This window comes from Podarcis pityusensis (genome assembly GCF_964106645.2).
Source record: "Podarcis pityusensis genome assembly, chromosome: 5".
NCBI classification, from domain to species: Eukaryota; Metazoa; Chordata; class Lepidosauria; order Squamata; family Lacertidae; genus Podarcis; species Podarcis pityusensis.
In genome coordinates, this window is record NC_138032.1 from 8,886,175 (window position 1) to 8,909,640 (window position 23,466).

At 43.6% G+C, this 23,466-nt stretch overlaps 2 protein-coding genes across 15 annotated transcripts in view; one reads left to right on the forward strand and one right to left on the reverse strand.

The window, feature by feature from the left end:
* Positions 1 to 23,466, forward strand: part of MCF2L2 (MCF.2 cell line derived transforming sequence-like 2) — a 212,803-nt gene that overhangs the window by 82,628 nt on the left and 106,709 nt on the right. The gene's annotated exons all lie outside the window — the stretch shown is intronic.
* B3GNT5 (UDP-GlcNAc:betaGal beta-1,3-N-acetylglucosaminyltransferase 5) lies at positions 320 to 23,331 on the reverse strand. Of its 4 annotated transcripts, none has more exons than XM_081008249.1 (2): positions 23,053 to 23,331; positions 320 to 3,973 (listed from the first exon to the last, which is right to left on the reverse strand). In XM_081008249.1, the coding sequence occupies exon 2, from the start codon at positions 3,650 to 3,652 to the stop codon at positions 2,519 to 2,521; it is 1,134 nt and encodes a 377-aa protein (XP_080864375.1). In that variant the 5' UTR covers positions 3,653 to 3,973; positions 23,053 to 23,331; the 3' UTR covers positions 320 to 2,518. The 4 variants fall into 4 exon arrangements, with proteins under 4 accessions (XP_080864375.1, XP_080864378.1, XP_080864377.1 ...); XM_081008252.1 differs by lacking the exon at positions 23,053 to 23,331 and adding an exon at positions 18,421 to 18,443; XM_081008251.1 differs by lacking the exon at positions 23,053 to 23,331 and adding an exon at positions 6,157 to 6,708.

Sequence of the window (23,466 nt, forward strand, 5' to 3'; positions counted from 1 at the left end):
ACACAGATGCTGAAAATCACGTCTGCACAGAGACAGATGCTGAAAATTGTGGGCACGCACGCGATCCGGCCCACGGAGGGATCTCCGCAGGACCATTCTGGCCTAGGCAAGATAAACCTTGCCGACCCCTGGTTTAAAACGCTAGCTAATCTGGGACATACCCCAACCTATCTTCTGCTAAACCAGGTTGTGGGAGTTACCGTAAGATGGTGGCCTTCCAGGTGGGCCAGAGATCCGCTGGTTCCCAATTCTGCTCATCCCAGCAGATGGAGCCTTAAGATTGTATCCTCAGTGACTTCAGATATCAAAGTAGAACACATTTACAAAATAACACAAAATTGTTTATTGAAAACAAGTATTTTACAAAATGTGATACAGAGCAAAAGTGTCACGAATAAATAGTCATTTCTGTAATAAAAAAAATCATATCAAATAGCTGCAAACCAAACAAGTAATTGCTTTAAATAAACACTTTTGTGCAACAGTGTCAAAACTAGTACCCGAAGTTACCATTCAGGCTGAAGCAATTTTACCTGTGAAGTGGAAAAATAAAAGTCTAACAACCTTGCATCTGGAGCACTGGCAAACTCAAGAATTTCCAGTTTCAAATATATAAAGACAATCAGTGTTCAGAACCCAGAAGGATAAGAAAATGTCGAGCTCTCTTTTCCTGGAAAGAGTGCCTTCATAACTTCTTTAAATTGTTAAACATTCTTCTGCAAGCTAAAGTAGTATGAAACCATCTCCATGTCCCTTTAAAGCTAGCTAATAAATACTTTTAAAAGCAGAACATACCTGCTGTAAAACACAAAACACATACAGCACTTCCAACAGTCAACATAAGTTTTAGGTGCTAGCTATACATTAGGCCTTAAATCTTGTGGTCACTTGAGCATTGTGGTCACTGGACTAGCACTTCAGACAAAGCAAAGGCCTGCTAACAAGACCCAAACTCTTAAGCATATTTCGACTGTTATTGGATGGCATTAAGCTAGCTGTCAATGGGATGTCTGTTTGAAACTGGTTATAGCAATATAGAAATTAAACACCAATAAAAATCCATGTTCCATTAGCCCTACATTGTATGCAATTTTGATTTTAAAGCAAAGCCAGTAGCCTGGGGGAACAGGGCGATGAGGAGAGACGGCCAAGATTCTCCCCTCCCCAAACTATGCAAACCCTTTTGCCTAGAACCTTATGCGGCATGGTAGGTGCAAGCAAATAAATTCAGTTCCAACCCACCCTGTAAAACAGCACTGGGGAACCTGTGCCCCTCCAGATGTTGTTGAACTACAACTTTCATCAGCTGTGTTCCAACTGGCATGGCCAATGGTTAGGGATGATGGGAGTTGTAGTCCCATATCTGGAGAGTCAGAGGTTCACCATCCCTGCTGTAAAACAGGACAGCATACAACTAAGAAACAGCTTCCACTCCCTCTTCTTTCCCCATGTCCCCCAAATTTGCTCCAGAAGTTTGAGGGAACTCTTACAACATATTTAGGGGGCAGAGAGGAGAGGGAGGGAGAGTCCATTTCCGCGGGCAAAAGTTCTTGCACTAGCAGAACTTATGCATTTTCTATTTCGGATTCATAGATTGATTGCAAAGTCCCTTAAAACATGAATTGGTAGGGAATTTACTCATGTAAGTAGCTGACGTGGATTGGTGTGTTTTACACCTTTCTGAACTTTAGAAGCCACTCTTGTGCTGTGTAATCCTACACTTTCAGATAAAACAGTGTCTCCTGCTGATTAAGTTTAACAGAAGTGAACAGGATGAAAATATATTTGCAGTGAAGACCAACTGGGAGGCGAAGAATAATTAAGTGTGATTTTTTTTTGTTCAGAGATCAGTGCTTCGGTTGCAAGATTTTACATTTTTTTAAGTTGTTTTACAAAATTTTGAAATAGAGATGAAGTTTTTCATGATTCATTTGAACCAGTGCTTGAAGCCAGCATGAGCACCACTTGTATAGGATCAAGGTTTGTAAAGTTAGGACTGAATTATCGCTGTGATGGACTGTGATGTAGTGGTAACAGGCACAGTGCCATTGGATTGATAAGACATACAATCAACATGTGATTGTGTATGGGAGTGGGGGAGAAAACATTTACTGGTACATCAATACTTTCATCATTGCATTTATTTGAGCTGCCTACTTTACCTGCTCTTTCCAAATCGTATTATAAACAGAAGATGTACATGGTTTTCAAATAATCTGTTTTCCAAATTCAATTCCATATGGTAATTACAGCTAGTTTAGAATTGGAAGTGTAAACATAGTTTTCAGTAACATCTAGCCAGTTCTTTAGGTCTCTTGGACAAATACACTCTAACATATGGGAGCAAATGGTTCAATAGAGCCAAGAAAACTTTGTTGAAGCCATTAGATTAGTGTGGGATATAGGCAAACATTCACATTTAAAGTTTTCACATAATATTTTATGTTCATTTTTCATGTGTCAAGGGAGAAAAGAGCTGGAGATTTCAGATTTTTGGCTCAACAAGTCTATTCAAGTATTAGGAAAATGCAGCAACACAGGGATATGTGTCCTGATAGTCTAATCTGCAAAGAAGCATAACATTAACCATTCTACAATATATTTTACCCAAAACTCCAGAGGAAATGTTTTTCACTTTTGGATCCGTAGCCTGCTTCCAAAGGTAGCGAAGGTCTTCTACATGTCCGTGAGAAGTCATCATTTTGTTGTAAATGCATGGGTGATATGGAGCCCTCCCTTCCCCAGAAAAAAAGGGGTGGTGCTGTGGTTCAATTCCCATTTTGTTGGCACAAAGACCCATGAAAACATCATCTATGTAAAGGCTTGAATTAAGAGTCTGTGAGGCTGCATATACTTTAGCTGCTACGTCACTCGATATTACATACGCAGCTCCTGCTGTGTAATCCGGATACGCAGGCCAAGGATACATTTCATAGGGAACGTAGTATTTGCTTCTCTTGTCTCTTACGGGAGGTGCTCCACGATGGACACGCCCAATCCAAAAATTCTGAACACCAACTTGTGCTAGATTTTGGAGGTATGCAACAAGATTTGGCATGTGGATGAAAATGTCATCATCTGCTGACATAACAAACTTGGCGTGAGGACAGAACTTATTTACCCAGCTAAATTGCATGAGTAATTTGTGGGTAAGGTTGTAGAAAGTATCTAAGAAGTCTCCTTGAATCAGGTCGCCATAAAACTTGTCTTCTGTTTGAAGCCTCATTTGCATATAGTTTCTGTCTGTAAGGTTTCTTGGCTGCCCCAACACAAACAGGGTCTTTATGTTGGCCTGAAGATAGTAACCGACGTACCTTTCATTACCCCACGTTTTCCGAATAGAGTCTCTCCGGTGACGGTTCTCAGGTGAAGACTTCACAAGCAGCAGCAGCAGAACATCTTGCTTTTGACATTTCTCCTTGTGGTTGATCAAGTATTGACAGCCGGCTACCCTATCCAAGTCCTTACTGATAGATAAGCTTTCATTCACAAAATCATAGCTATTTATGAGGTATCTATAAGAGTAAGACTTCATGTGGCTCACAATACTATTGTCAAGTGGTCCCCAAAAAACCATGAGAGACAGCACAAAACAAGTGGCAAATAGCTGTACAAATTGGCATTTTCTTACTCTTCTATGATTAATGTACATTCTGATGCACTCTTCTTATGTCCAACTACAGTTAAGGATCTTTATTTTTAAACAGAGTCCTTGTTTTCGCAAAAGAGTTCACAGTCTCTCCTTCAGGGGAAGTGTTCATCGTAGATGAATATTTATTTTGGACAGCAGCCTTAATAAAATCCTCATACACCAATTTTTATAAGTCATTTTGCTTCAAAAGTTGTTTTGCTGGAATGGAAGGTGTGAAGTAGAGTCTGGCCAACAACACTTGCTGAATATAGTCTTTGCTCTGCTGCATCTTTAGCTGATCGAAGAATTACCTTGCATTTGTTCTCTTACGGCTTAAGACATCTGCAAAGTATAGGAAAGAAAACACTTTAGCCAAATGCTATTACATTTTAAATTACATTTATAATCCCATAGAAGACCCCTAAAAATACAAAAACACAACAAGTGAAGGATAATTACTCAAATTTTGGACTTATTTGTATCAAACAGATACTAGCACTTCCCCATGCATGGCTGAAGTCCATGCCATTACAGAAACCAGGGGTGGGGAACTTGTGGTCATCCAAATCTTGCTAGACTACAACTTACATCATACCTGACCGCTGGCCACGCTGGCTGGGGTTGATGGAAATTGGGGAGTCAAACATCAAACTGCTGCAGTCATAAGTTCTTGACTATCTGATACGCAGCAATCAAGTACACAGAATTTCATCGCACTACAGAACATTTATATTGAAGTTCAATGGTTCACTTCAGACAAATTCTCATTAATTCTTAATAGTTCTCCATGGCAAGTCAATATTATCCCAAAATTGCAGATAGGGGGAGCAGAAATAGCAGCTCGCCTTATTCATTCTTTGCTAATTTACAAGACCAGTTTACACCAGTTTCACGAAAAAGACATGTAGTATCCTTTTAAAATGATATTCTGACATTGTTGAAATAATGAAAAACGAGGTATTCCTGGTATGTACATTTCTTTGCCAGTATTCAGCCTTACATGGTGTTTTGAGTGTAGGGCTTGGCGATACCAGCTTTTTAACATCACCAGCCAAACATCGCAATCTGGCAATATACCAAATTTCTCCCTCTGCGCAGTATGAGGGCAGAGTGGGATGGCGGTTTCACCAGCGATATACAGCTGAGTGAAGCCAACATCGCTGTCTGCTCCACATACCAGTCCTGGGTGATAAAATGTTGATGTATCGTCCAGGCCTATTTGAGTGTATGTGTAATTTTAAGGGAAACCTGACAGCATGACGGAAAAATGCAAGTAGTATTTCTCTACCCGTGGACATATTAACAGGCACTCTAGAAATTAAAATATCCATGTGTCAGGTACTCTGCTATCCTATTCAGCATGCACCCATAAAAGCTTCTTCAGTACAGGACTTAAATCTGAGGAGGGGGCCGGAAGACGGCCTCAAGCAGATTTTTACAAGGAAAAGAAAGAAATAGCATCTTTCATAAGGCTGCATAAAAAAAATCTTCAATTGTCCCAATGTAATTCTACAGTGGTTGAGTCATTAAAACGAGATTTAGTAGATCCAGAACTTGCAGAAACCAGCAGAAGTACTTAGGTTTCTGGTCACGAAGCATTAAAAATGGCCCTGTACTGAGAAAGAACGTGGTTTTTGTTTGTGCCATAGTTTGCTGTTTAATTACAAACACCGTCTGTATGTTTGGATGCAATGGAGGTCATAAATGGAGCTAAACACCTGTGCTGTCTTCAGCTGGCCCTCTGCTCCCCAAAATCAGACGCCCTGTGCTTCAACAGGGGGCAACTGTCCCCCCCAACTGTGACCTCCTAGGAAAATTCATCCCTTTCCAGGCCTATTAGGATTAAAATCTGTTGTGTGGAGTCCCAAATGGGTTGTCTAAAATGAATTTATCTGAAGGCTGCAGGGCTGTTAACCTGTGTGGGCAGGGATGCTTTTATTAATTTTTCCTCTTGGTTTTAATGTACTTATGTGTGTTGGGGGACGGGGTTGGGGGTTCTGTCTGTCTGGTTGTTTTGGGCTGTCTTGCGCAGGATTAACTAATTAAAAAACAGAATACCTAAAAGCGGAAAGCTGCGTGTGGTAAGCAAGGAACTCTTTCTTTGCCCAGGGTGCAGCTGAAAGATACCATCTGAAGCCAATGGCTGGCAGGAGATTTGGTTGTTTAAAAGGCACATATAAAAGCCAGCCTTCTGTGTGAGGACTGGGGACAGTGGCCTCAGGGGCGAAGGGGTGACAGCAATGCCCCCCCCCCCTGTCTCTCCTAAATTTCCCTCAGGCTGCCTGAGGAGAGACTTCAGTGAGGAGGCTAGGCGGCCATAACGCTTTCTGAGGAGAAACAGCCGCCTGCTTCCATAAACAGTCCAAGTGGGGGAGGGGAAAGAAAAGTGAAATTTGAATCTCAGGCCCTTCTTCCATCTCCATTGCATGCGCTAGCTCTTCAAAAAAAGCAGCATTTGTTCAGACACAGGAAGCATGTTCATAGCCACCACTGCCCACAAAAACAAGAGCCTTTTATTACCACACCTGAAGGTAATCACAGGGCAGGCAGACAAGCGTTTTCTTCACTCATTCTCCACAATGCAAGATCTGATCTCTATCACTACCCAGTTTTTCCCAAATGAAGCATAAAGCACTGTGCTGTGACGATTTGAAAAATAAAATCTATAAAGCACCATGCTAACTTTATTGCTAATCACCCTATCAGACTAATCGCTACGTCACAAGGCCAGAAATTTAATAAAGCAGTTGCCTCTGAAATAGCAGTTTCACTATAATCTGCCCCTTGTTTGCTAGGGTCCAGTTAAAGCTACTTTTGGTCTCCATTTGGGTCCATGAGAGGCCCTAACTACCATTTCAGAGTGAGTGTGCCTGTGTGTGTAATAGGCAAGATAGACAGGGGACTCTATTCCTCTGCCCTCTCAGTGTTTTAAACCACTTTGACTTTGAATATATCTCATGATCAGGACTCCGATCCCCCTGCCTAAAAAACACAAAAGCCCCTTAACAAATATGAAAGCAGAAGTCATGCAAAACAGCATTGTACGAGTGTGACCACTGTCCCGCCAGTGAAGCTCAGGACTACCAACCAAAACAACCTGCAAGTCACTGACTACACTGCGGCTTGGTAATGTGGTGAAGCAGGAATCCACACCGGTATTACTCTTCCCCAAAACCTGAGGCAATGTGAAAGAGCCCTTTGTGACAGGAGAAACAAAACTAGAAACAAATACAGGTAAAAAGCCTGTCTTCCTATAAGCCAAAGCTGCAGAACTCTCAGCCTCATGGTGGCTAGAAACACAATTTTGAATTTAAAAGCAATGCACAGCAACTGTATTTTGCATTATAGTGCATATTCCATGTACAAGCAGGGCTGGCTTACAGCCAGGCATCTCTGGTTTCCAACTTTTTTTTTTTTTGCCATGCCCCACCTAAGCATCTCTAAAATCCCCGTGACACATAATACTTAATATTCAAAAAGTGAACTCCTGTTCACGTGGAGGAAGCCTAAAAGGTCATTAACTTGGTCTAACTCATTCACGAATTGCCCCCCTGTTGGGTGTGTGCCCTACGTTGGGAACCACAACTCTAGGCCAAATTAAAGAGTTCAGCTTGGTCTCCTCTCACAAGTAACTCACAAATTCCTGTAGTTGTTTGGAACGTTATCTGTGAAGTAGTTTAATTAAACCGTGGGTGGCCAACCCATAACAGACAAGCATTATATTCTAAATAATATTCATCACAGCTGTTATTTAACCATTCCTCAGTAGAGGTTTAGCAAGAAAGGGAATTGCTTGCAGAACTTGCAACAGCCTAAATGCCTTATAATTTCAGATTTATAGTAAGAGGAGTACAGGATCTTTGTCTCGGTTCAAAGAAATTCAGGCATCATGTGAGATGCCGCTGGCCTGAAGCAGTCTTGAGGTGCTCCAGCTGAACACAACCAGCACATGGTATTTACCCTCCTAGCGGAAAGGGAACCGTTTGGTTTTTTTTCCTGGTAGATGGCCTGTGCTATGATTAGCAACTTGGACAGACGTAGCCAAGGTTTGCAGCTTGTGGTGTGCAACAGGAGGGAGAAAAGCTGCAGAAGCAGTTTTTTTTAACACAGTTGAAATCAGCACTTTCCGCAGCACGAGTCAAACTCTATTATTTTGGTTACATAAAATTACACAAACAAATGAAACACTCAGCAACTTCCTAGACAAGGTTCGTTTCAGCCTGCATGCTAAAAAAAATAAATGCTAGAAAGCAGCCCTAAGTTATTGGGGGGCTGGGGCGGAAAGAGAAGCAACGTTATTTTGCCCAATCTATCTGGATTGCCAGGGTAACTCTCTTCTTATCCCAGTTGCTAATTAATTAAACAAGTTCATCTTCCAGTGATGCTCACCCCCACCCAATTTTTTCTGCCAACAAACCCCTACAATTCTCACAAGATTTAGGGGAATGTTGTGGGCTAGGGAGCATATTCAGTTCTTGTGGGGCACTGGCCAAGCCTTCAGGGCCTCAGATCTAGCACATCTCAGAACACTGTTTGAAAACCACTGTCAGATTCCCTTCTTAACACAGCGCAGGCAAGTACCAGTTATTTCAGCTGCATGCTACTGTTGTGGTATACTTCTACTCAAGCACTCGTGGTTTTTACATCCTTCCCCAAAATGGCGCATCTCCACACTACAAGTCTGCTGATGACTAGTGACAGCAACTAGTGGACATTAATAAGCACAAAATCCATTGTGATTTTACTCCTCATGCCCAATAACAATGCATCTTGGAAGGCCCAAATAATCCCAACACTGGGATCCCAGCAGCTCTCCCAAATAACTCGTGATGGTATACCTAGGATTCTCCCATATTTATACTCGCAATGCAACAGGGGAGATTGGGCTGGAAGATAAGCTTTCTGACCATGAAACTTGTTGAGGGTAACTAAACGTGCATGGAGGGTTTGGGGGAACCAGGAGGCAGAGAAGGAAATGGAGAGGCGTAATGACAAAAGGTTTGCTCAGATTTTCTTCTGGCAACAAGTAAATAGTCTTTTTTTAAAATGTAAGAACTGCCCTACTAGATCAGACTAAAGATCTTACCTAATCCAGGATTCTCCCTCTAGGCACTCAAGGCAGCTTGCCCATTTATCCCCAGGAGAGGTATAAACGATTATCAGTTTGGACTACATGCATCAATTCAAAACAAAGTTAGAAATGCTGGTACTTTTTAATCTCCACCCTTCCTCCAAGGATGACACGAGTAGCAAACAGAGGGCTCTAATATTTAAAGTGTTCAGAATGCCATCCTAGTGGCATTTATTGGAGAACGCTCTTTTTCTTGCAGGAGTTGTATAAGCTGTTCTTTAAATAGAGAGAAAGAATAGTGAAAATGTCTTAAATCAGAAATATGAAAGTTCTACGGGAATGCACATTCACTATTTCTTGTTAAAATATTTTCAGTGCTTATACTTAAGCGCATACTTTATTGCCAAAAACAAAGATTTTTTTCCCCCAGGTGTTCGGATTCCAGTTATAATTAAAGGACTTTTTAATGAAATATGTACACACGCCCAGTTTCTAGTTCATTACAAACATCCCTTTGGTACAAGTTGTACTTCAATCACAAAAAAATACACCCTCTGATCAAAAGTACAATATTTCATTAAATATCGGGCTGAGCTTTGTAGCCTTTGCAAATCCACTGTGTCATGCAACAGTTACGCAAGTGTCAGGGCATGGAAAGCTTCTGTATGTAACAATTTCTGAAGCCTTGCTCAGACAGCGTGCCTTGCATCCAGGTGGATTAATGGAATAGTAATGTAATGACACATGAAGGAAACCATGAGAAAACTGTCAAGGTAGAAGTGGTTTTTAAAGTCTTTTAAAGCGTAAGTGTAGAAAGCCCACAAGGCACACAATGTGCAATTCCAGGAAGCAACTCCGATTTGAAAAGGCTTCACTTCCTCCCTTGCACTCCCTATAACCTTTAAAACTATCAGTTTTCATCCTCACACCCTTGACTGATGCATTTTTGTGCCCTCGATATGCAACCTTTTATACATCTTGGGGAATGGAATATTACCCACCCCCTATTTGACCTTTCTGGATGTTTCTACCAATTTGCCCAAGCAGTCACCTACTGACTGTGTAACTGAGTACCTGAGTGGGGTTACCATGCAAGCTGGTTTGCATATTACTCTTGTATTAAAATGTGCAATGCAAGACTGGAAGCTAGACTTTGCCCCAGAGCGTAATCTGAAGGCAAATGAGGCAACCACCTTGCTAATGGTAAGCAGGTCCGAGTCTGGTCAATGCCTGGATGGGAGACTGCCTGGATTACCACATGTGGTGTCTTGGGTTCCACAACAGAAGAAAGTCTGGATATAAATTTAAGAAATTAACAAATTCATGCTGAACACAGAAAACTAGATTCCATAGTGTTTTATTTGACACCTTCACTTCAAAAGTGTCTTCAGATGAAAAAGGTTGCAATATAGTTTATAGTTTTCAGGTTTCTAATGTCAGCAACCCCATCCCAGGGTCGTCTCTGTGTGTCTCTCACACATTAGCCACACAAAAGACACCTCCCCATTCTGCTAGGGTAAGCAGCAGAAAGTATATATCCCCTCTATATACACTACACCGTTTGTACATGGATAGGATAGCATAGAAATGTGCTAACAGAAACAGTATGTGCACATGCATCTGGCTCCCCATAAAACCACTCAGCACACTGTGGTTTTCAGGCGGCTTCCAACCTGTCACTGGTTCTTAAAAGAATCATTTTATTTTACTCATTTATGAAATTTATTCCCTGGTTCGAAGGTGGGCTTCAAGTGAAACAGTTCCAAATGGAACAGGTCAGTACAGATTCAGCTAAAGAGGTGCGTCCCACAAAACAAAACACCTTAACTTTCAAAAGGCCACGGTGAAGAGGTGCATCTTCAGCATATGGTGAAAGCTGTACAATGCAAAGATTCCTGCACTGAAGGGGGTTAGACTAGATGACCCTTGGGTTCCCTTCCAACTCTACAATTCTATGAAAATGCTAGATGCCCTCCACAATTGGGGGGTGCGGGGCACAAGGAAAGCCCCCTATGCAGACCTTAACCTCTGAGAAAATGGACAGGGAAAGTATTTCAGATATTTTGGACCTAAATCATTTATTCAATTACCCTAGGTTTTTTTATATATACACACAGGATAAGAACAGAAAGAGCTGTCTTACATTGAATCAAGACCATCTGTCCAACTAGTGCAGTATTGTCTACAGGCCTTCAGGCCACAGCAGATAATTCAGTTAAGATGTTGACCCTGTGTGTGTCAGTGTGAAAAAGGGCAAAATCCATGCTAGGGATCATTAGGATTTCTTATGCTTGGACCACACACGGAATACTGTGTGCCGTTCCAACGGTTTCACTACAAAAACGATACTGCAGTCCTGGAAAAGGTTTAGAAAAGGGCGATCAAAATGATTGCTGTGGTCTGTAGCAACTCTCTTACGAGGAAAGGTTACAATATTTGTGCCTTTTTCCATTTAGAGAAAAAGCAAGTGTTTAGCGGGGCATAAAATTACACATGGTGCGCAAAAAAGCGGACAGAAAAAATATAATAATAGTAATAATAATAATAATTTATTATTTATACCCTACCCATCTGGCTGGGTTTCCCCAGCCACTCTGGGCGGCTTCCAACAAAAGATTAAAAATACATTAAAACATCCGTCATTAAAAACTTCTGTAAACAGGGCTGACTTCAAATGTCTTCTAAACGTCAGGTAGTTGTTTATTTCCTTGCCATCTGATGGGAGGACGTTCCACAGGCCAGGTGCCACCGAGAAGGCCCTCGGAGCTGGACCTCAGTGTCTTGAGTTGAACGATGGGGGTGGAGACGCTCCTTCAGGTATACTGAGCCGAGGCTGTTTAGGGCTTTAAAGGTCAGCACCAACACTTTGAATTGTACTCAGAAACATACTGGGAACCAATGCAGGTCTTTCAAGATCGGTGTTATGTGGTCTTGGCGGCCATTCCCAGTCACCAGTCTAGCTGCTGCATTCTGGATTAGTTATAGTTTCCAGATCACCTTCAAAGATAGCCTCATGTAGAGAGCATTGCAGTAGTCCAAGCGGAGATAACCAGAGCATGCACCACTCTGGTGAGACAGTCCGTGGGCAGGTAGGGTCTCAGCCTGCATACCAGATGGAGCTGGTAGACAGCTGCCCTGGACACAGAAAAGTTTTCCCTCCCCCCTAACACTAGAATTCAGGGACATCTAGCGAAGCTGAATGTTGGAAGACTCAGGACTTCTTCACAAGTGGAGAGAGAGCTGTTGCACTCAGGTCCTGCTTGCAGGCTTCCCAAGGGCACCTGGCTTGGCCGCTGTGAGAACAGGATGCTACTCTAGATAGAACACTGGCTCTGCCAATGTCCTTAACCTAGGGTGTCAAATTTTGTGGTGCCTTTTACCCAAGTGAAATAGCTTTCTCAAATCAATACACACCCCCAAAATAGTATGGATTATTCCATTTGCCAAGATCAGTTGTCACTGAGCCCTGGCTCGCTCTGCCCCCCTACCATGTTTAAGCACAAAGCTTTAAGAGTACGGGCATACAACCCACATGAAACAAAGGACCTTACAGGGTCAGAAATGGTTTCCTCAAGGCACAGAAAGCCTATTTAGCCATCTATAGAAGCATTACCCAACCAGCCCTAGCTTCACTCCTCAGTACTTATTTTTACATGAGCATGTGATGGTCACAGGAAAAAGTTAGTCAGTGTTAACACCCATTACATACCAAGCTGCTCGCATACACCCACTGCTGTGTGCGGAGCTCAGCTTTTACAGCACATTGAAACTTGCAAGCCCTCAACATCTTGGTTCCTTCAGATTATATTGATCCAGCCTTCACCTAGCTTGTATCTTCTGGCCTACAGATTACTTCACTGGTGCCTTAGCTCAGAACAAACTTTGCCTGTGGAAAACAGCAGATTCGCTCAACCTGGACATCAAATGAACCTCAACGATACCAGCCAGTTGCAGGCCTTGGGTCCCCCCCCACCTGCTGGGCACTAAATGAAGGCTGCTAGCCAGACTTTTTCTTAGAACTACAGCTTTGGAACAAAAAGCACACGTAGCCAGTAATTGACAAACAAAGCATCCTATGTGCCTCCCATAGCTCAGTTTTAGAGCTTTGCAAGCAGGGATGAAACACAGCACCTCCAGTTAGAAGGATCAGTTAGGTGTCAAGAAAGAGCCAATATTGAACCACTAACGTCTCACATCAAACGAGACTGATCTGTAGAAAACAACCTGAAAAAAGAGACAATGCACGTACAGTGGTACCTCTGGTTGCGAACGGGATCCGTTCCGGAGGCCCGTTCACAACCTGAAAAGAACGCAACCCGTGTCTGCACGGGTCGCAATTTGCCGCTTCTGCGCATGTGCATGACATCATTTTGCGCGTCTGTGCATGCACGAGCGGTGAAACCCAGAAGCAACCCTTTCCGGTACTTCCGGGTCGCCGCAGGACGCAACCTGAAGCAAACGTAACATGAGGTATGACTGTACAAAAGTAAACTAAGAAATCTTGAATTAAAAAAAATTAGAAAAATAAATAGAGCCAATATTGGATCGAGCCAATAACACATCTTGTCTGGCATCCTGTTCCATGGGTCACCAAAAGCATTATTACTTCAAGCTGTGGAGGCAGAGCTTGGTAGACATGGTAGCCAACAGTCTTTGAGTGCCCTCTCCTCCATGAATTTGTCTAATCCTCTTTTAAAGCCATTCAGGTTGGTGACTGTCTCCTGGGCGAGGGAGTTCCATAGTTTAACCATTCCCTGAATGGAGAAGTGCTTTCATGGACCTGTCCTGAATCATCCCAACATTCAGCAGCAAGACTTCTACCCAAGAGTTATTGCCAGTAGATACTACTGGACTGGTTGGACCAACAGACTGACTCAATACAAAGCCTGAAAAACAAAACTACATTACAATCAAACTTATACTACTTGGCAAATAGCTTTTAGGTGTTTTTAAAACTCAAATAGCTAGAGCACACTATAGTGTATAGGCGCACAACTTGATATCTGGAGCTACTCGTACAACAATAGGCTTACTTTCGCTTCTGTCATTTGCTGCACTTTCAGCATGCATTAGTTTTGCCATTCACTTATCCAGTTTGTAACTGGAACAGTTATCTAGGCCAGGAGAGGAGAATGGAGAATCTCTTTGTCCGTCAAGTTTCTCCCTGTTCCATAGCTCAGACAGACACAAGACTGAGTTCTCTGTAAACTGAAAATTTGGAGGATGGATTTGTGTGCATTGCTGACCAAAGCAGAAGCAGACCTGTGAGTCTTTGTGGAGGCTGCAATAAGAGACTGGCAACATTTGCATATCACAGCAAGCCATGGTTAGTGGGCTGCCATGAATGCACAGATTGCTTCATTCCTCCCTGCTAGCAAGAATGATCACCCAGCAACAATCCCTGGTTTACCTGTTATGTCCAAGCCAGGAATTGTGACCGGTTTCATTCAAACACACTGTCATTCAGATGAACAATTGGTAAGCCAAGAACAAACCTTTAGGTCATGTTTTATTTGGAGCGAAGCATAACCCTCCCCCCCCCCCAAATTTGGACACAGGATCCAAGGATTGGGGTTTGTTGCATCTGCTTACAAGCAGGGAGGAGTCAGGTGTGAGCAATCTGTGCATTCTTAAAATAAAAAAAATCCTTCCAGTAGCACCTTTAAGACCAACTAAGTTAGTTCTTGGTATGAGCTTTTGTGTGCAAGCACACTTCTTCAGATACACTGAAACAGAAGTTGCCAGATCCTTCTATATAGTGAGAAGGTGGGGAGGGGTATTACTCAGAAGGGTGGTGGGAATGGGAGATTGGCAGATAGCTGGGATGAGCTTGCTGACGACTCTTAACGACTGTAATGGGTCTTACAGGAAAAGGGAGGGGTGAGAAGGTGAGAAATGGCTTAGTCATGTATAATGGGATAAGAATCCAATGTCTTTGTTCAAACCAGGTTTCTCCATGGTTTTAAGTTTGGTAATGAGTTGCAATTCAGCAGCTTCTCTTTCCAGTCTATTTCTGAAATTCCTTTGTAGTAAAACAGCTACTTTGAGATCTTGTATAGAATGTCCTGGGAGATTAAAGTGTTCTCCTACTGGTTTCTCTGTTTTGTGATTCTTGATGTCAGATTTATGTCCATTTATTCTTTGGCGTAAGGTTTGGCCTGTTTGTCCAATATAGAGAGCTGAAGGACACTGTTGGCATTTGATGCCATACACAATGTTAGATGATGAGCAATTGAATAGTCCCGAGATGGTATGTGTGATGTTGTTGGAGCCAGTAATGGTGTTGTCCGGGTGTATGTGGCAGCAAAGTTGGCATCTGGGTTTATTGCAGGTTCTGGTGCCAGTGTCCGTGTTAAGTCTGGTTGTAGTATTATTGTGGGTTAGGAGTTGTTTAAGATTGGGTGGCTGTCTGTAGGCAATGAAAGGTCTTCCTCCCAGAGCTTGAGAAAGAGAACTGTCATTGTCCAGGAGAGGTTGTAGATCTCTGATGATGCGTTGTACTGTTTTAACTTGGGAGCTGTATGTGATGACTAGAGGTGTTCTGTTATTTTCTTTTTTGGGTCTGTCTTGCAGCAAGTTCTCTCTGGGTATAAGTCTGGCTCTGTTGATCTGTTGTCTAACTTCATCTGCTGGGTATTTTAGTTCTGAAAAGGTTTGCTGTAGATCTCTTAGGTGAGAGTCTCTGTCTGTAGAATTGGAACAGATGCGGCTGTAATGTAGTGCCTGGCTATATACAATGGACTGTTTGGTATGTTTGGGATGGTAGCTAGAGGCATGAAGTGTGCTTGCACACGAAAGCTCATACCAAGAACTAACTTAGTTGGTCTTAAAGGTGCTACTGGAAGGATTTTTTTTATTTTGACTATGGCAGACCAACACGGCTACCTATCTGTAACTGTGCATTCTTAGTAAGCCATAAAACATGGCTTACCATGACATGCAAAAAGCAGCCAGCATGTAGGATGCAATGTCAGATAGCCATGCCAATATGAAGAATCCTCCAAAGAATGTTTCACACAGGAGTTTCATCATATGCAGCAGTGTGTTGATGAGTAGGGAAGAGCAGGCTGGAATCATGTAGAAATTGTTGTGAGAACCGGCCTACAGGAAATATGCATACTGAAAATGATAGATGAACTGTAGCTGCAGCATGCCAAGCTGGCTTTAAGGCAAGCCACCCAACAGTTACTTAAGAGGCCTTTTTAGTTTGCAAACCTGTCCCAAAAGGGAATTCAGCCCAATTCCATTTGATAACAGAAAGTTGCCCAGCAACCAAGGTCAATTTTCATTGACTCATTTTCTAAGATTGTGGGGTGGGGAGGCCTGATTATCAGTAGTTCAGGAAAGCAAAGAACAGTTAATTATACCAAAAGTTTTCAGTCCACAAAACAAGTGGCAGCTACCAATTACATAACTAGATAGTTCCTGATGCACCCAGCTCCATGCTGTTCATAACCCAATGTCAAGCATACAGTGCAGCTTGAGACTTGCTTTCTTTTCCTTTCCAAGACATCAGAGCGCTGAACACGCAGAAGAGAAAATATAATTACACACCACCCCAATCACCACGAGCAGTGCGAGATTCTAGGGGTTGCAGGCATGCTTCCCAGAGTTTGTGTTCCCTTTGGGGACAATGTGGCACTACAGAGAGTAAGGTTTTATTTACACATACAGTGGTGCCCCGCAAGACGAATGCAAGACGAAAAACTCGCTAGACGAAAGGGTTTTGCGTTTTTTGAGTCGTTCCGCAAGACGAATTTCCCTATGGGCTTGCTTCGCAAGACGAAACGTCTTGCGAGTTCTTGCGAGTTTGTTTCCTTTTTCTTAAAGCCGCTAAGCCGTTAATAGCCGCTAAGCCGCTAATAGCCGTGCTTCGCAAGACGAAAAGACTCGCGGAATGGATTAATTTCGTCTTGCGAGGCACCACTGTATATGCAACCTGCACCTGGGTGGAGGGATTGCGGTGCATTCACATCCTAAGAGGGTCTGGCTTCCCCCTTAATGGCAGCATTAAATCCAAAGGACAGCAAAAAGCCATCCGCTGTGTCTCTTAGTTCAAGCCTGTCATCCCACTAGTACCCAGCAAAGAAGGGCCCCAGTCACCCTTGCCTGGCAGTCTTGCCCTATGTTGATTTATTGTTGAACCCGCATCTGGCTGGGTTTCCCAAGCCACTCTGGGCGGCTCCCAACAGAATTAAAAGCATAGTAAAACATCAAACATTAAAAACTTCCCTAAACAGGGCTGCCTTCAGATGTCTTGTAAAAGTCAGATAATTGTTTATTTCCTTGACATCTGATGCGAGGGCATTCCATAGGGCGGGCACCACCACCAAGAAGGCCCTCTGCCTGGTTCCCTGTAGCTTCACTTCTCGCAGGGAGGGAACCATCTGAAGACCCTCAGAGCTGGACCTCAGTGTCTGGGCTGGTGGTTTCCTTGATGGACCATCACCGACTTTGTCCTCCACTAATGGCCCATTCACCTGACTCTGCCGAGGTGGCTTGGCTCCTCAGCATAACTAAATCCAGGGGCTTTCCCAAAGTTTAATCAAACCTTTACTAATTTGAACTTTTACTAAATCCGGGAATTATGGGGTGACCCAACCAATTCATAACAGTATCTTTCATCTCTATGATGGGGATTTCCTGCAAGGAAAGTCTGCAATCTCTTTTCCATGCCATGCTCCTTACAGAGATGCAAAATCCATCCCTTGCCACCCCATTAGGAGTGCACACTTTGCTCATCTTAACAGCTGCATGCAAGGAGGCCACTGCTATACTCATGAAATCTGTAATGATCTACAGCCTAGGAACAAATACTTAAAATCAATGCGGCACATCCGTGGCCATGCAAGGACTGGATTCCAGATCGACTAAGCCAGGGATGAGGAACATGTGGTCCTCCAGATACTATTGGATTCCAGTTCATATCAGCCCCGAGCAACATGGCCAATGATCAAGGAAGGATAAGAGCTGCAGTCTAGCAGCAGCTAAAGAGCCACAGGTTCCCACTCTGTGTTAAATGCAGTTGTTTAGCCACTATCTTTTGTAATGGGAATGCAGAAGTATCCAAGCATCTCCCAGGTTCCCTTTATCTTACTCAATAAGCAAGAGAGCTTCTTATTACCACACCACACCAAATCTCTTAGCAAAGCTACAACGTAGGAGGATAGAGCAGAGAGCTAATGGTATACGGGAAACATTTTTTGAAGGAGTAACTATATGGGACTCTTATCAAGGCAAGATGTTCCCACTGCCATTATGCTTAAGCCAAAGCAAAGCTACACATAAACCTGAACTGATGCAACAGTTATTCTCTTCCCCAGAAAACTCCTGGGAACTGTAGTTATGCAAGGGGAGAGGACTAATCTCCGCCACCTCACCATACCATAATTCAAAGATTTTTTGTGGGAATACCATGATAATTAAGTTGATATGAACATAGATGTGCTTTTAGTCAAGATAGCACAGTACTAAGCAGAAAACACACACAAAGACCCACCCAAATAATCAGAATAATCTTCAATGCTATCAGCACCAATGAAATTGTCTGCAAAAAACAACAAGGCAGGTGTTTGCAAAAAACAACAACAAGGCAGCCTCCATCTATGGGGTTATCTGTAACAAAAAATGTTCCAAGACTGCACCTTTACATTTGACAGGTACCCACCATTGCAGCTGACACACAAAATAATAGGAACAGTGTAGACCACGTACTTACAGCATTTTAGACAAAAGACCAGCGACCTTCACATTTTTTCCACGTTCTGCTCTCCCCTCAACCTTTGAGCTCTTTAACCATTCACGCTCACATCACTCAGTCGGCTAATTTAATGAAAGATACATAAAGGAAGTTTAACAGCAGGAAACACTGGTGGAGGAGAGGTGTCTGTGTCTGCCATAAACAGATGGCTACTATAGGAAATGAACTAATTTTGCAAGCACAGTTATTACCACAATCCCTAAGCTCTATATTCAGCACCGTACAACAAAAGTCTTTAGCCGTGTTCTTAATAAAAGCAGCTGCTTAAATGTACACATTAGCTTGTTTCTTCTTACCAAAATTAGCTGATGCTAATTTTGTTGGCATGAGAAATATACAATGCTGAGAAACACGGAACTTTACTATGTTTTTATATGTGCTGTAAGCCACCCAGAATGGCTGGGGAAACTCAGACAGATAAGCAAGGTATAAATAATTAACGTCACATGCAGAACATCTTTAGAACCATCATATCCCATCAAATGCAGGGCAGCACAACAATATTTATCTTAGTTATCCCTCGAGTGAGTCTTACTATACAGCTGTAACAACTGGGAATGGAAGCAACAGTGACTTAATAAGCGACCTAACGAGGCTTGGATTTGAATTCACATTTTGCCTTCTAAATACAGTGTCTACCCATTCATGGTACAGGATGGAAACAGAGGCTGGATGTAGCCATAAACTGCTTTGTTACAACCTGTTCCAAGTATAATGCAAGTTATTTTGCACTTCTGCTATCATATCAGCGTATATATCCCTGCTTATCACCACACCTCAGGGAATTATTTGCACATATTCCATTTTGTATATACAATAAATACCCTTGCCTTTAGCAATATTAAGAATAGAGGAGGTTTTCTTAAACCACCATCCAGCCCAGTACAGTCTCTGATGGCTGGCCACAACTCTCCAAGGAAGGGGTCTTTCCCAGCCCTACCAGGCAATCCCTGGCATTGAACCGGGAACTTTTTTATTTGCAAAACATGTACTCTACCAGAGAGCTACAGCTCTTCCCTCTCATGCAGCCTTCCACAACTTGGTGCCCACCCACCCCCAGATCATAGAACTGTAGAGTTGGAAAGCACCCAAGTGTTGTCTAGTCCAACCCCCTGCAATGCACAAATCTCAACACATCCAGTTTTTTTTTAAAAAAATGTATTATTAATTAAATCTGCATGCCACCCTATACCCGCAGGTCTCAGGGCAGTTACAACATATAAACCACAATACAAAAATACAAAATACATAATAAAAACAAAAACAACCCAATAACACCCCTCTCCCCAACACATTTTAAAAGGGCGTTGGATGTCAGTCAGCCAAAGGCCTGGTTAGAAACGAACATTTGGCACCTAAAGGTGAATAATGAAGGCACGGTTTGAAACCATACCAGAGCCTGCTTAGCTTTGCAAATGTTGAGACTGCAGCTCCCATCAGTCCCAACCATAATAGCCAATGGTCAGGAGTGAGGGGAGTTGTAGTCCAACATATGGAGAGGACCAGTTTGATGAAAGGCTGCTGCAATGGTATAATCGCTGCCAGTGGTTATCAAAATGCAATGTCACCCTCTCCTTGGAGAGCCTCCTAGATATATTCCTGGGCTTGCTCTACTGATGCCTTCACAGGCATGGAATGCAGAGGAACCACTCGCTTCCACCATCACTCCAGGAAGTTCTTCATGTTGTTCCACAAGCTGACTGTCAATAAATCAGCAAAGTACCTTTTTTTTAGCATAAACTTCCCTATAGGCTCTCAACCATATTAACACACACTATGGAAATTTTTGTTCTCAGGATGGGCACAAAATCATATTCTGAGAGTCATCGGCCTCCATTAGCAACAGGAGTGAGGGGAGGGAAGAGGCTTAATGTGTGTGTTTTTTTACAACTTGAGAAATGCCTGTGAAAAGAAAAAAAGGAAAGAAAAAGGCCTCGAGTAAATTCAGATTGACAAAGTTAGCAGAGGCTTACCAGCGCTCAAAATGTTTTCCCCACCCCTCTCTTCACAGGTCCCGTAATTCACTCGCAAACAACAAATTGTAGACTTTCATGTACACTCCAGCCAATTAACTTTTCAATTACAGGTGTGGAAAACAGCAAAAAATAACAATAATAATGAAAGTAACAAATACCCAGCTGTATACTCCAGCCAATTAACTTTTCAATTACAGGTATGGGAGATCGCAAAGAGAAGTGAAAAAAAAAAGCCCTTAATTGAAGCATCTCTTGTGTAAACAGCCTAAAGCAGAGCCAAGCAGGGCCCGGTCCCTTCTCATCAGCTGCTACAACTAAAGGACAGGTGTTACATACACTCCCCTAAGTGCAAAGCTAAGTTAGAAGGATGGTTACCCATTTTTAGTCTGCAAGCCCTGAAGGAGCATCTTCACCCCCATCGTTCAGCCTGGACACTGAGATCGAGCTCCAAGGGCCTTCTGGCGGTTCCCTCATTGCAAGAAGTAAGGTTACAGGGAACCAGGCAGAGGGCCTTCTCAGTAGTGGCACCCGCCCTGTGGAACACCCTCCCTTCAGATGTGAAGGAAATAAGTAGCTATCCTATCTTTCAAAGACATCTGAAGGTAGCCCTGTTTAGGGAAGTTTTTAATATTTAACGCTGTATTGTATTTAATACTTGATTGGGAGCTGCCCAGAGTGACTGGGGAAACTCAGCCAGATGGGCAGGGTATAAATAATAAATTATTATTATTATTATTATTATTAGCCAGAGAGTAGCACACAGACTGCAACCTGGCACCCTCCAGATGTATTGGGCTGCTGCTCCTATCAACCCCAAGCCAGTGGGAGTAGTAGGTTAGCATCCACCTGTCTCAGGAACCAATGGAGAGTGCACCTTTGGGGATGAAGTCGAACTGTTGGAAGGAATTGCAGTGTTGTTGCTCTTTAAAAAAACCGACTCGGAGAGCCCCAAGGTGGGAGTGGATGTGCTACAGTAACCTCTTCATATGTTGCTGCAGCACATACAGGCTACCTAGATCCTCTCTCAAGAGAGTCATAGAATTGTAGAGTTGGAAGGGACCATGGAGATCATCCAGTCCAACCCCCTGCAATGCAGGAATTTTTTGCCCAAGGCGGGGCTCGAACCTCCGACTCAGATTAAAAGTCTCTGTACAATTTAAAAGATTACAAGAGGGGGGAGGGTCATGCGATCCATTTGGGATCCCACCTGCAGGGGACAGCAGAGGCTGCCAAAGGAACCAGCAAATTCCATCCACCGTGCAAAGCAAGGGAGCAACTCCTCCTCCCAAACCAAACAAGACACTACTATGGAAACTCCACAGGTCGTCTTAAAAGACCAGCAATTTTTATTTTTTTTAATGGCGCTGTATGGGCCTCCGGCTTACAAAAGCAGATGCCACAATGGACTCTGTTGCTCGTGCCCCAGGACTCTTGTCGATTTTGCCGCAAAGGATTAAAACTGTTACTGTGGGAACTCTCTTGTTTCTTTGCTCCCACTCCCATCCCACCCCAAAAATAAAATGCTGAACGAAGAAGGGGCGAAGTCCCCGCTCTGCCCTCTTAGTTGGGGGCGTGGGAGAAACTAGCCCGCTCCGGGTAGCTTGCAAAGTATAATAGCCCCAACGACGCAGAAATGAGAATGCGTCGGATTGCCTAAGCAAGGAAGCTTGAAAGCGCACTCGCCTTCCCATTAAGTGTTAGAGGGTGGGGGGGAAAGCAAGATTTGCACAACAGGCAATTCCAATGAAAAGCAGAGGGCAGGGGGAGGGCCTTCTGCGGAGAGCCGGCTGTGCAAAAGTTTTTTATCATGCGGGGGGAATCGGTCTCGTTCCCTAAGGCTGGAGGAGTAAGGAGGAGGCGGCTCCTCTCTGTGCCTTTGGGGTCGACGTTGCAATTTTCGCCAGAAGCCACAGGCAGCTGGATCGGCTCGTTTTTGCCGAGAGGGAACACCCGCAACCACACAAAGCCGGGAGGCACTGCCGCGAGAATGTGCAAAACGAGGTGAAAGATCAGTCGGGGGTAGCGGTAAAAGTCCCTGCAGTTGCATTTAAGAGTTATTTTGCGGGAGCTGTCTTCCTTTTAAAAAAGGGAAGAGGAAGAGGAATGGCGATTGCAAAAGCAAACCAAGAAAGACACTCGATTCAGCTGCAAATAACTCTTCCCGGAGCGAGCGAGTCAATTACCACACCTACTTTCGGGAGTTTAAAAGTTAATGGTCGCGCGCATCCAAAGGAGAAGGGAGCCCAAACGAGGCCATAAAAGGGACCCTCTTTTTTCAAAGGCGTGAAAGGGGAAAAATCCTAGACAATAGGCTGGCCTCGTGAACTATTTGCAGCATTTCAGGCTCCGTTAATAGTCACCCTTTCCGAAAAATTCATGGGGTGGGGCGGAGCGCAGGAACTTGCTCGGAAGTTTCGAAATAAAACTTTATATGAAGTTCCTATCGTGTTTTCCTGCTGCAATGTGAAAAACCCAGAAAAAACTTCCGATCAAGTTGCTGCCTTTTACGAAGGATCTCGGCAAAAGCTCCCCAGCCCATCTCCCGAAACGAAAAGCATTCTGTCCACACACAGTATTTTTAAAAATCGGATATGTAATTAATTGAATGGCTTACCCTCGCAAAGGCAGGAGAAACCACCCGGCTGCCAAGGGGACGCTCCTTCGGCCTCTCTTTGGGAGCCCCAAACCAAAGGCGCGCCTGCGAAGGACCACGCGCGGAGAGAGAGGAAAACCCCGCATTCACGCTCCTTCTTCCTCCCGGCCGGGCGCGCCACTGAGCTCCATTCGCTCCTGGGCAGGATTAGGCGAGCTCTGGGGAGGAAGCTGATTGGCCAGAATCACTTTGTAAAAGCGGAGGCAGTTCCCCCGCTTCATACAATTCGCATTCCGCCCTCCTCGAAACCGGCAGGCCTGGCGCTTGACTCAGGAGTCAGCCTCCCCGGCTGCCACTTGCCTCCCCGAAAATGCGCCCCAGGACTTCACCGTCTCCAGCTGGATCTGTTTGCCCCAGACGCTGCTTGTTTCATCG